The sequence below is a fragment of the Echinococcus granulosus genome (genome assembly GCF_000524195.1).
Source record: "Echinococcus granulosus chromosome Unknown EG_S00012, whole genome shotgun sequence".
Lineage (NCBI taxonomy): Eukaryota > Metazoa > Platyhelminthes > Cestoda > Cyclophyllidea > Taeniidae > Echinococcus > Echinococcus granulosus.
This window is the reverse complement of record NW_020170392.1, coordinates 1338459-1352365: the sequence shown is the minus strand read 5'-3', so window position 1 is coordinate 1352365 and position 13907 is coordinate 1338459. Positions and strand designations below refer to the sequence as shown.

The window sequence follows — 13907 nt, the reverse complement described above, 5'->3', positions numbered from 1 at the left end:
TTGATAAATGCAATCGTTCCTACGGTTGCTAGATTTATGACTGTTTGTAATAACTTTTGAAGCAAACTTGGCTAGTTTCCAAAGTTCAGTTACAATTCTTTGCTCTGTTCCCCTGGCCACCGTCCTAGACTCCTATTGGTGCAGCGCCGGCAAGAGGAAACACCCAGTGAGATGGAACAACTTTGAATTATGGCATTCAACTAGTGTAGCTGTTAAATTTGCACTACGCTCAGGGGAATGGCTCAATTTTTCGGGTTTAAACTATGTCCTTATTACGAGTGTTGTTACTTAGGCTACATTCAAATAGGTTTATGACAATTTAAGCAAACGCCTTGAAAATGCGATCCAACAATTAGCATTTTCTGTCAGCTAAATGACCTTTGAAATAATCATTTTAAAAGGATTGCGGGGAAGCCGCCGACTGATTCAACATGGCCGCCTCAAGTGGGCAATTTAAATAAGTGAACCTTTTTTTTTATTTAATCCTCTGCACTAATCATGTGCTCCCAAGCATTTCATTTTGGTATAAACATTCGAAATGGCAAACGAAATATTAAAATTAGAAGTCTCAGAACATATAATTATTGAAAAGTGCATTCTTGAACACATATTGGTTTGTGTTTTAAAAGAAAGTGAATTTAAGTAGGGCGCTCTGAATGCCGCATAGGCAACCACCTGAAAAATACAAATTTTTGGGCGGAACTGGACAAAAGTTAGTCATTTCCTGCAACATAGCCACGGGTTCTCCACTTTTGTTCAAGACTTTCAGTGGGAACTTTACTCCTCAGCAGGCTGCATACGATTTATAGCTTAGCTTTTACAACAAGTCGTTATTTATTCATCAAAATAGGGTCTACTTTGTTGAAATTCGATGGTACAAATGCAATGACCCCTGGGATAGTGCTGCTTATATACTTGAAACATTCAAGCAGAAAGAGGGGCCATGTTTACGTATGTCGGGTAGTCAGCAGCTGTCAGGTCGGAGCAGAGGTAATAAGTGTTGCAGAAGTGCCATTCTCTCCGCCACCATGAATGAGGTGATTTTTGGAATAAATCATACCAACCACGTATTCAGCCTCTAACCCAAGGCAGCAATTGAGTGGATGGGCACGAAGGCTGGGCTACGCACAAACGTCTCAAATGTGAAAATAATTTCGCTTAAAGTGCAGGCTGCGTTGAACTGGGGAAAAAGTAAACTTTACATCTCCTATTAATAAGCAATTGGCAAAGTTTATTTTCCCCTTTATCTGAAGTAACTTTTGCACGGAATGAAGCGAGAGTATCGTAATGGGTGTTAGGGGGAATTTAGCCAGTTGGAGTGCCTAATTTTTGGAACAACTGCACCAAAATACCACAAATGCTTATAGCATAAAATTTATCGAAATTATAGGAAATTTAGGAAACCTTTGATGAATTTCATAAGGAAGTGTCTCCTATTAGTTCTCGACTTTAATGCGACTCGGGGGCTGCTGTACACCACGTAGAGTAATTTTTGATGATTTGTGGACCAACTTTATGAAATTAAAATTTACATGAAGTCTACCCTCAAAGCTATTAAGGCAAGCAATGATTGTCGCCTGAATTTACTTGGAAATAATAAGTAATTAGAATGTTTGCAAATGTTGCACAGGTAATCGTTGAAGCAAAAATACTGATATTTTAGGCAGAGATTCGAAGCTAAGTAATGCTCTTGCTTCTTTATAGACCTCTACATTACAATTGTAATGTAATAACTGGGAAGGGTACTACTGCGTTAGTAAAACTGTTCTTTGGCTAGGTAACACATAGAGCCTTTCTGTTTGACCATCTTCTGTCCAGAGGACACTTTTGACAGTTTTTAATCTACCTTTTTGATCATATCTCCTGAATGTCACTTAGGTGACATCCAAAACACGGGTATTTAGTGAGATATATGTGCGCGTAGTTTATTTGAGGAAGACGAGGTATAAAGCACATACAGTCGTAAAATAACAATTTTTCAATCAAAAGGGGTTATATGTAATTCACCCCTACCCCCCATTATACAGCTATGCATGACAATAGCGGAATTTGAGTCCCATAAATTCCATCAAGTAGCATATTTTATTGCCGCTGAGGTCTTAAGCACTGCAGCAAGTGATAATGACCTCTCCCCACTAAAAACACTGTAATGCTCCTACCTCTTGCTTGATATCAGCTAATATAAGGAGGGTCAAAGAAAAAGAATTTCACTGACTGAGGTATTAGAAAGCAGGTAGCAGGGGAAATATTCCTTGATATATCATTGCTACGCTAAAAGCAGCCTTTAACAGAGGTGCTGGGTTTCAACAAACCCAAGCATTGATATCAAAATTGTGTTATAAATACCTTTTTAATGGAGACGGTTTATTTTGCAAAACCTATCTGTAAAGAAAGAGGCACCCATGTTTTCGTTTAACTAGGGGAAAAAGGCGGCATCATACAACGACCGGCCTTGGTTTTTTTTTATAACTATTAAATGATCTTGATCAACTTTGACAAAAAAATCAACCGGTATTTTTCCGATGGGACAATTTTCTCCTATTTTAACAGAACGATTTCCATTAATTTGATGCAAGTTGGAAGAAGATTTGTTTGAATTAATTGTGCGGAGTGCCTTCTTAGAAGAGGAAGATGAATGTCTTGTTTGAGTTGCACCGATTTATTACCGGATTTAATAAAAACATGATCCCAACTTTTCATTGAAAAGGTCCGGATGAAGTAACTGATCTTTATTTGAGTAAACAGCAATCATTTCCCCTTTATTTTAAAAATGTTGTCGCTGTTAAAGGCTTTAGCGTTGATTAAAGGTGACAATTCATTGTAAAAAGCTGAAACTGTTTGATGGATATTTATGCTAAAGGGAAATTTCATGCACCCTCAGCGTTATGAAAGAAATCCTGGTGTGCTAAGATTCCAGCTTCAGTAGTAAGTGAGTAGGATATTTCTAACGCCATGTCAACAGTACCAGTCCCACATCCCTGCATTTTAAATCACGCTCTGAAAAATCGAGACCTTGACTGTCTAAAGAATAAGGAACTAGAATTGATCCATGCAATTGAAATGCATCTGTTCTGCGTCGAATGAAAGCATAAGTGTCTGCCTTCTCTCATCCTTCAATGTCACTTTGAACTAAAAAAAGAGGCTAATTAACAAAATATTCTTTGCTTTTATTCTTCAAAAATTTAACCATTAATTATTCCACTGATTGCTGCTGAAGAAAATAAGCCTGCTTTGTACTTTATAATGACAGGAGAAATAAAACTAAAACTCCTTTACATCTCTTTATTTAGACATTCTCAAAGGAAAACTCAAAAGAGTCTAAGCAAACGATATGCACGCATTTATGCCATAAGTTATTAATTAAGGTGACTTGCTTTCATAGACCATATCACTCCCTTCTTAATAGAGTCAAATCTTATTTTCCTGGTAAAAGGCTGGATAACATAGAAAGGCACTCGTTTTTAAACTTCTGTGAATTGAAAAAGGCGAATTAAGCAAATGAACCCTTTGCAAAGGCCTACTTCTACACTCTCCTTAAAGGAGACAAAGCTGTTGCACGCATTTACCGGAACTTGTATAATATCAACTAAGCGGAAAAATGAACCTACCCCAAGTAAATTTTACGACTGCTTGTAAAACTAGATTTGATAATAAGTAGCATATCGGAGCAAACTTCGAAATACATTAATTTTGCTCAAAAACTTGTCAGGTGTGGTTATAAATTGCTTTAGAACGACTAACTGGGATGAGGATTGGGAGAATTAGAACTGACCGACTATTCAACTTGTGATTTTGGGCGAGGCAAAAGTTTGAGTCCATTTCAACGAAAGATGTTGTTAACACCTTCAAGGTAGTATTTGTTGGACAGAAGAGAGCAACCTCCTCGTCAGTGCAATAGAGGCGGTCATCTAAAAGTTAAAGTAGGTGTCGTTACATGCCGAAATCAATGTGTTAATTTGAGTGATACTTTGTCAAATGAAACAGCTTGATTAACTTTTGACAGCGAACTAAAATTTTGCTTTAAAATTATCGGTGTCACGGTTTCACAAATAGGTGATAAAAGCCTTGTCTCTGCATATATTTCTGCGACACTTTTTCGGTTTTTTTTTCTCAAGGCAGACCTCTTAATAGCGTCTGCGCCTATTTTGGTCTTGTCTTGGTAATTTGTCGTGACTTTGCGCCAAACCCATTTATCTCTAAGACAGATTAGACAGAAACTTAAAATCTAATTTTTTACAGGATGGAAAAGTGCATCATAAAGTTGGCAAACTGGAATGCAATCCACGTTACGATACCTAGCACTTAAAAATCTTGTTCTTGAAATTGGTGGTTTTATAATGCCGCGATGGTTTGTTTAATTTCACTTTTTGGTACCACGGGCATCTAAGGCTTCGCAATATGTTCTACTAGACAGTAAGGCCTCCAGGCTATGCCAATAATTTTCCAGCCCTTCTGTACGTTGGCAATACATATTCCGCCCTAGTATCATGTCTTCTTCCGTCTTCGGAGAAGTCACGGAGCGCTACAATTTCCATTTGTTAAGTATTCAAAACTTTGCAAATTAAAATGCTATAGTTGTAATCATTTTGCTTGGCTCATTTATTTTCCAAGCAAGTGACACGGCTATGCATTGAGCTTCATTACGCGGCTTCCCACCACAGTGTCTAATTTTGAAAATAGCCGTCTGGAACACCTATTACAGCTGTCTTTCCTTTTCAAAGGAAAGTTGTTTATACCCTTTAATGCGAAACAAGTCATTCGAAGCACTTGTACATCTACCTAGACAGGAATGGGTGTGGGTGACGGGTGTGTAGCTGCTTTGCAAGAATGACAATCTCAATCCGCTTATGCATGACAGGATGTTATGAGTCCTTGTTCCTCTAAATGCGTATTCAAAACAACATTCCGCTTTAATTATAAGGTAAGGACTTCAGAATTATGTTTATGAATAGCACTTTATGAGCAACTAAAAATGTTTAAACATCTAATAGTAATTGCGGCCTTTTATGGACGCAAGACAAAAAGTAGGTATGACGGAAAGGGTGAAAAGCTTATCAAACACAATTTTTTGCAAACAACAGAAATTCTCCGCTATTCAGCCTGTGGCCTAGACATCTCGCAATTAAAATACCCCGAATTTAAGACTTGCATATTATTTTTTGCAAATTTTGAACTGAATAATGGAACTTTTCCGCAATCGAAAGTTGCTCTTTTTTTACTTTACCTTACCTTCATGTCTCACCTCGTATATACTTTTTCTCCTCGAATGGTCAAGAATTATTATCACCCAATTCACTTGTAGCTGGGACCCATTTCCCAATCCTTTTTTAATGGGTGCTTTTAACATTCCAATACTATAGCAAAAAAAATCACTTTAATCGTACGAAATTACATTGACACCGATAAAATAAATAACGAAACTTGATTTGTGAGGTGGATAAGTGCTCTTCAATGAAAATAAAACAACCCGAGGCCGTTGGATTGCCTATTTGATAAAAGTGCTTGAGGTTGTAAGAAAACGCGCCTCCACTTTTTTCCCACTTTCAGTGGTGCGCTAATTGTCAACAGAATTTAATATGATGTGAATTACTCTACCTCAGGCCTTTACATAAAGCAAAATTGTCGTATTTTAAGAATTTTTCTTTACTTTTATGTATTTGGGAATGTAATATAACTATCTAGAAAATCCATTTGTTGTAAAATGTTGAAGGAGTTGTGCAGTCCCAACTTGCTAAACCATATCCCAATTAATTATGTCAGTGCTTGCCTTCTCAGTATGCAAATTTCCTTTGAGTGGTGGGCAATAGGCATATGCGAAAGACCTCATATAATTGTATTTATTTAAAAATGAGCATTGTTTCATTAATAATGAGGTTCTTGTAAAACGTTTTGATAAGTAGTGTAGCTATCGGTGTAGCTATCGCAAAATGGGTGATTCAGTTGTAGGTTTGTTACTTGGATCAAATTAAATTGCTGGTTGTTGAATGGTCGAGCGGTGGTTTGTGATCTTCAGCACAGAAAGAATACGAGGAATTGTGGATAGCACGTTAAATGGCTATAAAGTATTAACATCTCTATGGCTACTTTAATGGTCCTTTGCCTCGGCTACCACTAAGCTCTTATGAGGAAGTATTCTCTACAGTATGAATATACGAGGCCTTATTTTAATGAGAAATAACACCAAGTCTAATTTGGACGTAATGGGCTTTGACTAGTATAAATCCGTTGCTTTTTACTTTAATTATACTAAAATGATGGGTAGAGATTAAGTACATTAGGTAGTTCTTGGTTTTTTCCAACTAATCCAAAGACATTTAGCACAAGGACCAAACTCACTTTCACCGCAAGTGACTTCGGAGTCATCAATAGCAGAAATAAATCGGGGTCGACAGTCTTCACGAGGATCCAGGATGCAGGTTACATTGTCGAAAAGTTGACAGGGGAGGTTACGCTTACAGGCCGTGTTATTTCGGCAAATGTGACCCTCTGAGTAGAATATTTCCGCGTCACATAAGGAAACTGTGACCCATGAGCAACAGATAAACAAAATCAGCATCTTAACTACTTTTGTTTACGCCCTGGAAGCCCTTGTGCTTTTTCATGCCCGGGGATTAATTCTTGGAGCAGTGCGATTGGTGAATCCGAAGGCGACGATTCCGCTAGCTCATTGGTTCGTCCAATCCGGTGGGGAAAAAGAACTGGCTTTTTCAAGGCGCTAGTGTTTCATGAGTTTTCACATGATAATCTAACCTAATCCAATTTCACTACATATCGCCATGATAGTCATTTGTTCCATTACAAATAGTAAAAGACTTTAGGGCTAGGAACTCATTTATGTTCTTAGACGTTCGCAAGTGCAAAATATCCTAATAGGACACATCTATTTATCTATGTATTTGTAAAAACACTTAAAAGATGCTTTTTTTGAATTCTTTGGCTGAATTGTAGAGCCCTCTTTTTATGTCTGTTGTAATTGCATTCTTCGGTTGAGTGGGTATCACGGATATAAAACACATAAAATGCACGAAGTATGAAGAAAATTGGGGTTCACTTGAAAAACCGGTGGCCAGAGATAAAGTTGTTAATGTATGTAGTTCATATAGAGACCTCATCTTATTACCTCTACTTTGTCCAATGTCCTGGCAACTATTCAAAGCTAGCTGTATTTTTGTTCATAAAACTAAAATAATTAGATTGTTTAAGAACTCACATTCATGTTTCCTCTTTGCCCAAAAAAAAAACACTGTAGAAGGAGATTTAATTGTTAAGAAAAAAACTTCCTACATTTATCTTGAGAGGATGACATCAGTTTGAGTCGTACCAGTGTCCATACAGATTCTCTGACCCATGCAATGCGGTCGCCGTTGTGGAATCATGAGTTCAAGACACCAGTTCCGGTATGTCCTATCACTTCTTTGAGGATGACCCCAAGCCTGACCAATATTGTAAGTTTTTTTTCACCCATCAAACGACGGTGGGGTTCTGCATGCTTAATATAAAATCCCGAAACACCTCCTCTAGGTATGAGATAAATCCCTTCAAATTGTGATGGCTTTTTCCAATGGTCAGAATGTTAATTGTCTGTTTTGTGCTCAAAAGCCGAAAATGATAGTCATTGTTTGATGGCACCGACACAAGCCATCATACTTGGATAAGAAGGTTTCCATCATTTCTGCTTTTAGTAAAACGTAAAGATGGTTTTTATAAAAGAATACTTTCATCTGAAAAATAGATTACTTTGTATCCCCCAGCGGCTCAGTAGACACGAAAATTCTCAATAAAATGACCTCTTTTTTATGCTAAGGTTTTGGGGTATATTTATGCTTCACTTAGTACATAATGTCCTTCACATTTAATGGAGCATATCTGGTTTTAGAAACAATAAATAGGGATCAAGAGCGACAAGAGATTATTTAGTTTCAGAAAAATTATAGTGACGGGATATATATAGTTACCAAAAATTAACATAACGTAAAAGTGGACCGTAAATGGTCCTTAAAGACTTTGACACCATATCAAAACTAAACGTTTCCAATTACTTATTTCTGTGGGTACTGTAACACTGACTTTGGACCATGCCAGTAGCCTTTAGTCCTCTCACGGGTCCACAATGTGTAGTCTGCCCGAGTATTATGCCTTCTTTCTTCTTTGTGGAAGTCTCGGGGTTCTACGATGATGGCGGCGGAAGGTAAACCCGACATTAAGGACAGCTTTTGGAATTTCTACTGTTGAGTGAGCATAATGGAAGAAGCGCATAGGTTGCGGACGGGAGGATCCGTGACGACTTCTTACAGAAGGCTTAAAAATGACGTCAACCTTCGGCAACTACCCTAGTCCGTGTTCTTCAGAAATGCTATTTACAATTGAAGCGACATACCAGCCATGAACCATCCAAATGTGTGCCTTACGAAGCTACCCACCGTGCCTGTAAAAAGATGTCAACTAGCCCAACACACGATACCTCCTCTACCTCTCTACCAGTTGGATATAACTTAGGCAGATATGTGAGATATGCGAGAACAAATTAGCAAGGAGGAATGGACGCAAAACCTTATCTCCGCGAAACTACTATTAGACCCCATCCTCCATCAAATGACTTTGCCTTTAGGCCAGTGTTCCTACGACTAGCGATGAACATACCTGATAACCAGCATATTCCCCCTTCCCTTAATGCAGTTACCAAAGCAAAATGAAGCTCTAGTCACAGTTAAATTGCCAAGAGGGATCAGTGACGTTGCATGCAGATACCGTCTCAGTTTCACGGTTGAATCACCGGTGTTTCGATTACATCACCGACTACGCTGCGCCGGACGGCAGGGGGAGTTGACTAAGAAGAGGACCAGGGACAAAGGTCACGAGTAGAGAGGAGGCTATACAATACTTTATTTGTTTATTTGGCTGTCGGTTTCGGTAACAAAACAATTAGAGACTCCGTCATTGTACATTTACCTACCAGCCTGGCCTCTGGGTTATGCCAGTAGCTCCCAAGTCCTTCGTAGATTGACAATACAAATTCTGCCTAACTGTTGTCTTCTCTCGTCTTCAGGGAAGTCTTGGGGCGCCAAAGGGAATGAATATAATGTCCGTGTTTTATCTGGAATCAAAATGTAGCTGTCCCCAAAAATGAACTTTATGAAACAGATGTTCTTAAGTAGAAAATGAATGAAATGCTTGTAGCACCCCAAGACTTCCCTGGAGTTGAGAGAAGACAACACTATGGCATAGCACATGTTGCCGGCCCACAAGAGTCAAGGGGCGACTGGCATGACACGGGGACCACGCCGCCCAATAGAAGTACAAAGGCAGAGCCTAAAGTGTCCTTGAAACCAAAACGAGGAGTTAAACAAATAAAGTGTTACATTGCTCCTCTTTTCTTTCGAGCTTCGTCCTCAACGTTCCCCCTTTGTCAACCCTTCGTATCGGACATCTCAACGCAGTCGGTGCATTAAGGAAAAGCATCCAACGACCAACCGCGCGAGTCATCGAATTTGCGTGCGACTAAGGAGCCAACCGACTGTAATATCACTGATCTCTTAAATCCTGCTGGACCTGGGGTTTTGCCCTGTATGGAAAGTGCATTGGGGAAAGAGAAATTACGCTGGTTATTAGGATTATCCATCGTTGGTCGTACAAACACTGGCCCAAAAAACTGAGTTGTTTATTAATTGACGGGATCTAAAGTAGTTTTACGGGAATAAGGCTTCTCCTTTATTTCCTCTTGCAAATTTGTTTCCACTTCAACGCTTCCCAATCATATGTACCTCGGTTCCATCCCAGCGGTAGAAAGGTGGAGGAGGTATCGCATGTTCGATTAGTTAAAATCCCCATACAGATATGGTGAATAGTTCCGTAAGAAACATTTCCGGGTGGTACATGGCTAGTGTGTCTCCTCAGTTACAAACGACATTTCTGGAGACCACGAGAGTGAGGTATAGATTGGGTTGACGTCATTTCCAAGCCTTCTGTAAAGGACAGTCACAGATTTTCCCATCAGTATCACATTGTTCTTCTTCCGTTACGTGAAGTTTTAGCATTTAAAAGTGGAAATCAAGATAATAATCCTTTAGGAATGGGTCTGCTATCTGCTTTTGCCAATGTTGTCTTCTTTTCTCTTCAAGAATGGCTCGGAATTCATTTCTAGGGCCAAATATATATTTCCGACGTGCAGAAGGGTTAGAGGACTGTTGGCTTGTCCGGAGGCCATGATGCTTAGCGAGAATACAAAGACAAAGCCTTAAGTGATCACTAAACCAAAGTGAAAAGTTAAACAAATGATCCAATTATGATTATACCTACAGACTTTAGTCCAGTTGTGAGAGCCTTTCAATTCTTGGTTCCTGGTGCGAATCTTTTAAGATTACTTGCATGTAGATACAAAAGATACACTTTATGTACGTCCCCAAATATTGCACATATTTAAATCATTATCATGCTTGTTGACCATTTTACATTAATGATAGTTCTTTTACTTATATTAATTAAGTAAAGTATTCTATTTGCAATAAAATTGCATGTGGTCTATTCAATGTCTACAATTTGTTTTATATTACGAAGCCTTTAATAATTTTATTTTTTTGATTGTGCTGCTTAAATGTACCAAGTGATAGTAAAAAAACAAGCCGTTATGATAAAATTTTAATTGTATATTGTTTATGAACTCTTTAATGAGTACATCAAGGTTCTGTCATGAGTACCATCAAATTTAGATTGACTTAATTTCTTTTGCATGTAATTTGTTCACTTTATTTTCATTAAAAAGTTAGAGCTTAATCAGACTGCATTTAGGGTAAATAAATTAATTCAATTTTGTGCCAAATCTTAGGTGTACTTTTGCTTGTCAAAAATTTCACCATTAAAAAGCAGCCTAGACAATTCCACCCGAGACAGGGCGCGCTGTCAATGGGTTTGTTAGACCTATTGATACTTCAATTTTCACTCTAAGCTTAAAAAAGCATGCCACTTTGAGTGTGCGATGTCTTACACCAGTTACTTGATCCACAAATCCATTGCACCCCTTTTTGCCACCTAAGCCTTTTTAAATACAGAATTTATGGTCGGACGGCACGAATTGCAAAGCCTAGAGCCTTAATGCATTTAAAAATCGTCATGAACTGTGTATTTCATGCAAGCTGAGATCATGGTGGGCAAACTTCGTTTATCTACCTACTAAAGTCTCAAGGCACTTCCGGTTCCACTGCAGTTCAGCGTGGAAACAGGACGAATGTAAAGAGCAACAGCGACAACAAAGGCATGTCAAGAAGTGTAAATCAATCACTAAGGCTGCCCCGGATGCGGAGACACGCAGTCCCGTTTAGGGTCATTCACACACTGAAACGGCGGAGCTTAGTCACTGCCTCTCCTGCATCTGGTGCAGTAGGGTGTTTCACAGCCCTGCTCTCCATTACCATCAGTGAGATCGTTGTACTGTTTCCTTTCCTCCTCCTGCCTTTCACTTTTTAACGACCTTGACAAAATACCAGCTTTAGCCTATACTGAAGGGTCAAAATGAACCAGTTTTGGACTGTTTTCAGTAAAGAATAATGTAAATACCCTGTCGGACAACTACGGCTTAAATCCATGTTTTGCATCTGATTTAAACTTCATTAATAAAGTGTTCGTTTTATTTAGGAAAATAAACTGTTTACATTAGTGACTAAGGCCTCTCCTCCATAGATTGTGAGTTCATGGATCTTGATGCCGAGTTGTTAAATATAATGTTTAAGTAATCTGTGTCAAACTAATCCTCGCAGCCAATGCATTTAGGCAAGAAGGGCATTGTTTGTAAAACGGATTATCTACCGCGGTCGCCCATTTACTGTTGAAGCTCTCATAAAGTATAATTTGATTTCTGCGTTATCGTCAGCATATATCACAATTACGGAGCCATTACACACGTTCAACAATTCTCAAATTAAGCCGTTTAAATTTAGCATTTAAGGTGAAAATTTTTCATTCCCTACACAAGCTTTCCTGCTTAACCCAAGCAAAAATGCAAGCGAAGCAGAGTGCCCTTGCGGTGCCTAGGCAAGACGAGGACTGAAACTCCTAATATCCCAAGAAATACCATTCGTTGTTTTGCCTTTTTGATATCCCTTAATTTTAATGCCCGGGAGGAGGTAAATGAGACAGTACATTATTGAATTGAAGGGCCCTATTTTTTTCATCTCTAACACCTTTTCACTTATCCCCTGGCTACCTCTTTACCCTCCTTAAATTAACTTACCTGGATTTTGCATTCATTCCCCACTTCTCCTGCTAGTAGATTTAATCCCCATCTGCTTGACAAAAGCGTTTAAAATATTTTTTAATTTACTCCCAAATTATGCCTAAATGAAGATGTAAATCAAGAGTTATTCGTAAGAAGTTGTTTCTGATTTCTTCATCAGTTATCAATTTTTGACTGTTTGGCTTTGAAATGGCCCTATTATTTAAGCTGTGGCTTATCCAAAAGTTTCCAGCAATTTATTTTACAAATTACTGTCACAAATTTGCAGAGAAACGTTTGAAATAAAAACCCTGTCATGAGAAGGTAGAAGGAAGGATGTAAGGAAGGTGGCACCTGAATTCCCTAGGCTTCCCGCTCATAGCTAATTAAAATGACAGGAATTTGGAAGACTTAAGACAAGTAGCACTTAAGTCCATTTATTTGGATACCTGCATAAAAGAAATTTGTACTAAAAAATCCATAACCCATTTTTTTAAAATCCCCTATCAAAAATGGGGAAATAGTGGTTGAAGATCTATGGAAACGGCATTGTATATAAAAGTAACATTAAAATTTTAAATAAATAATCGCCTAATGTTCCTTGGTTAGCTTTATCGATAGCTTGGCAGTAAGCAGAGCGGTCAGCAGAGGAGAAAAGCGAAAGTTTTGTGAAAGAAAGTACAACCACCGGTCTACAGCAGTGACCTTGAGGTACGATGACTGCCCTCCTCCTCCTCCCCCTCCAGCTTCCCTCTTCTGCTGTCTCAAGGTCAAGGACTACAAAAAAAGCGTCCTTCAGATTCGCTCTTTCAGTGCCAAGGCCAACCTCGCCAAGTGAGCTTTGCTGACCCACATTCAGGACACAACACCCTTGGTATGGATTTTTTGCCCCCCAAAGACAGCAAACGCGGGTGCGTTAGTCAGCTGGTGGCGGTGGGATCTGCCAAAGCCAGCCCGAAAAGTACTGCGCATATCCCAAATCTCGTCATCACACTCAACCGGACACGCGCACGGCGATTTGTTAGTCCTTCAAGTTAGAGGTGAAGGAGGTCGGTTCAAACACCTCACCAAATGCCCATTCCGGACAAGGCTGGCGTGGCGAGGTAAGCGGCGCTACACAGAGGTAGCGTTATGAATCAGCGTGTCTGGAATTTGTTTACTCCCTGTCTTCATCGATGTTTTCTGTCTAGAAGGAGCACACACACACCATTCCTTTATCCGAGGATTTGCTTACTCAAAGTTGTAAGTTTTCTGCCTGTGATTTGGACAAAGCCAAGAGCTCTTGTCAACTCTTAGTTCTCCCTCCTTTAATTATCTTCTCTGTATTAACCTCCACCAATATCTAAATTAGTCAGGTAGACCGTTCTTTTACAAGAGAGTTAGTGCTTGGGTTTTCATTAAGAGCTACTTTGTCCGTTTCCCGTGACCGGCAAACTGTGGTAGTTGGTATTTTACATTTACTCAATATGCTTAGGCCATTGCCACTCGGAGATTATGCGAAAGGATGAAATTGTGATGATGCTAACACGAAAATTCACTAAAATGCACTGTTTTCTAGGTACTCCCATCCAAATACTTGAGATAGTTTAAAATTTCGCACGAAGAAATTGCTACTAGTCGTGTGAATGCAAAGAGAATCATCAAGTTTAAGATGGGTAACGAAAGGAAGTTACATTTCTTTTTGCAGAAAATCACAAGAAAC

The 13907-nt window shown here is 38.9% G+C and overlaps 1 protein-coding gene across 1 annotated transcript; it reads right to left on the bottom strand. All coding sequences in view use genetic code 11, as the record gives it.

The window, feature by feature from the left end:
• Window positions 1–2416: 2416 nt before the first annotated feature.
• EGR_02688 (hypothetical protein) lies at window positions 2417–5863 on the bottom strand (the record flags this gene model as incomplete). The annotated part of the gene is made up of 6 exons (XM_024491937.1): window positions 2417–2617; window positions 3968–4225; window positions 5225–5354; window positions 5468–5554; window positions 5596–5678; window positions 5738–5863. 6 exons carry the CDS (start codon window positions 5861–5863, stop codon window positions 2417–2419), a joined length of 885 nt encoding a protein of 294 aa, XP_024353752.1.
• Window positions 5864–13907: the final 8044 nt, after the last annotated feature.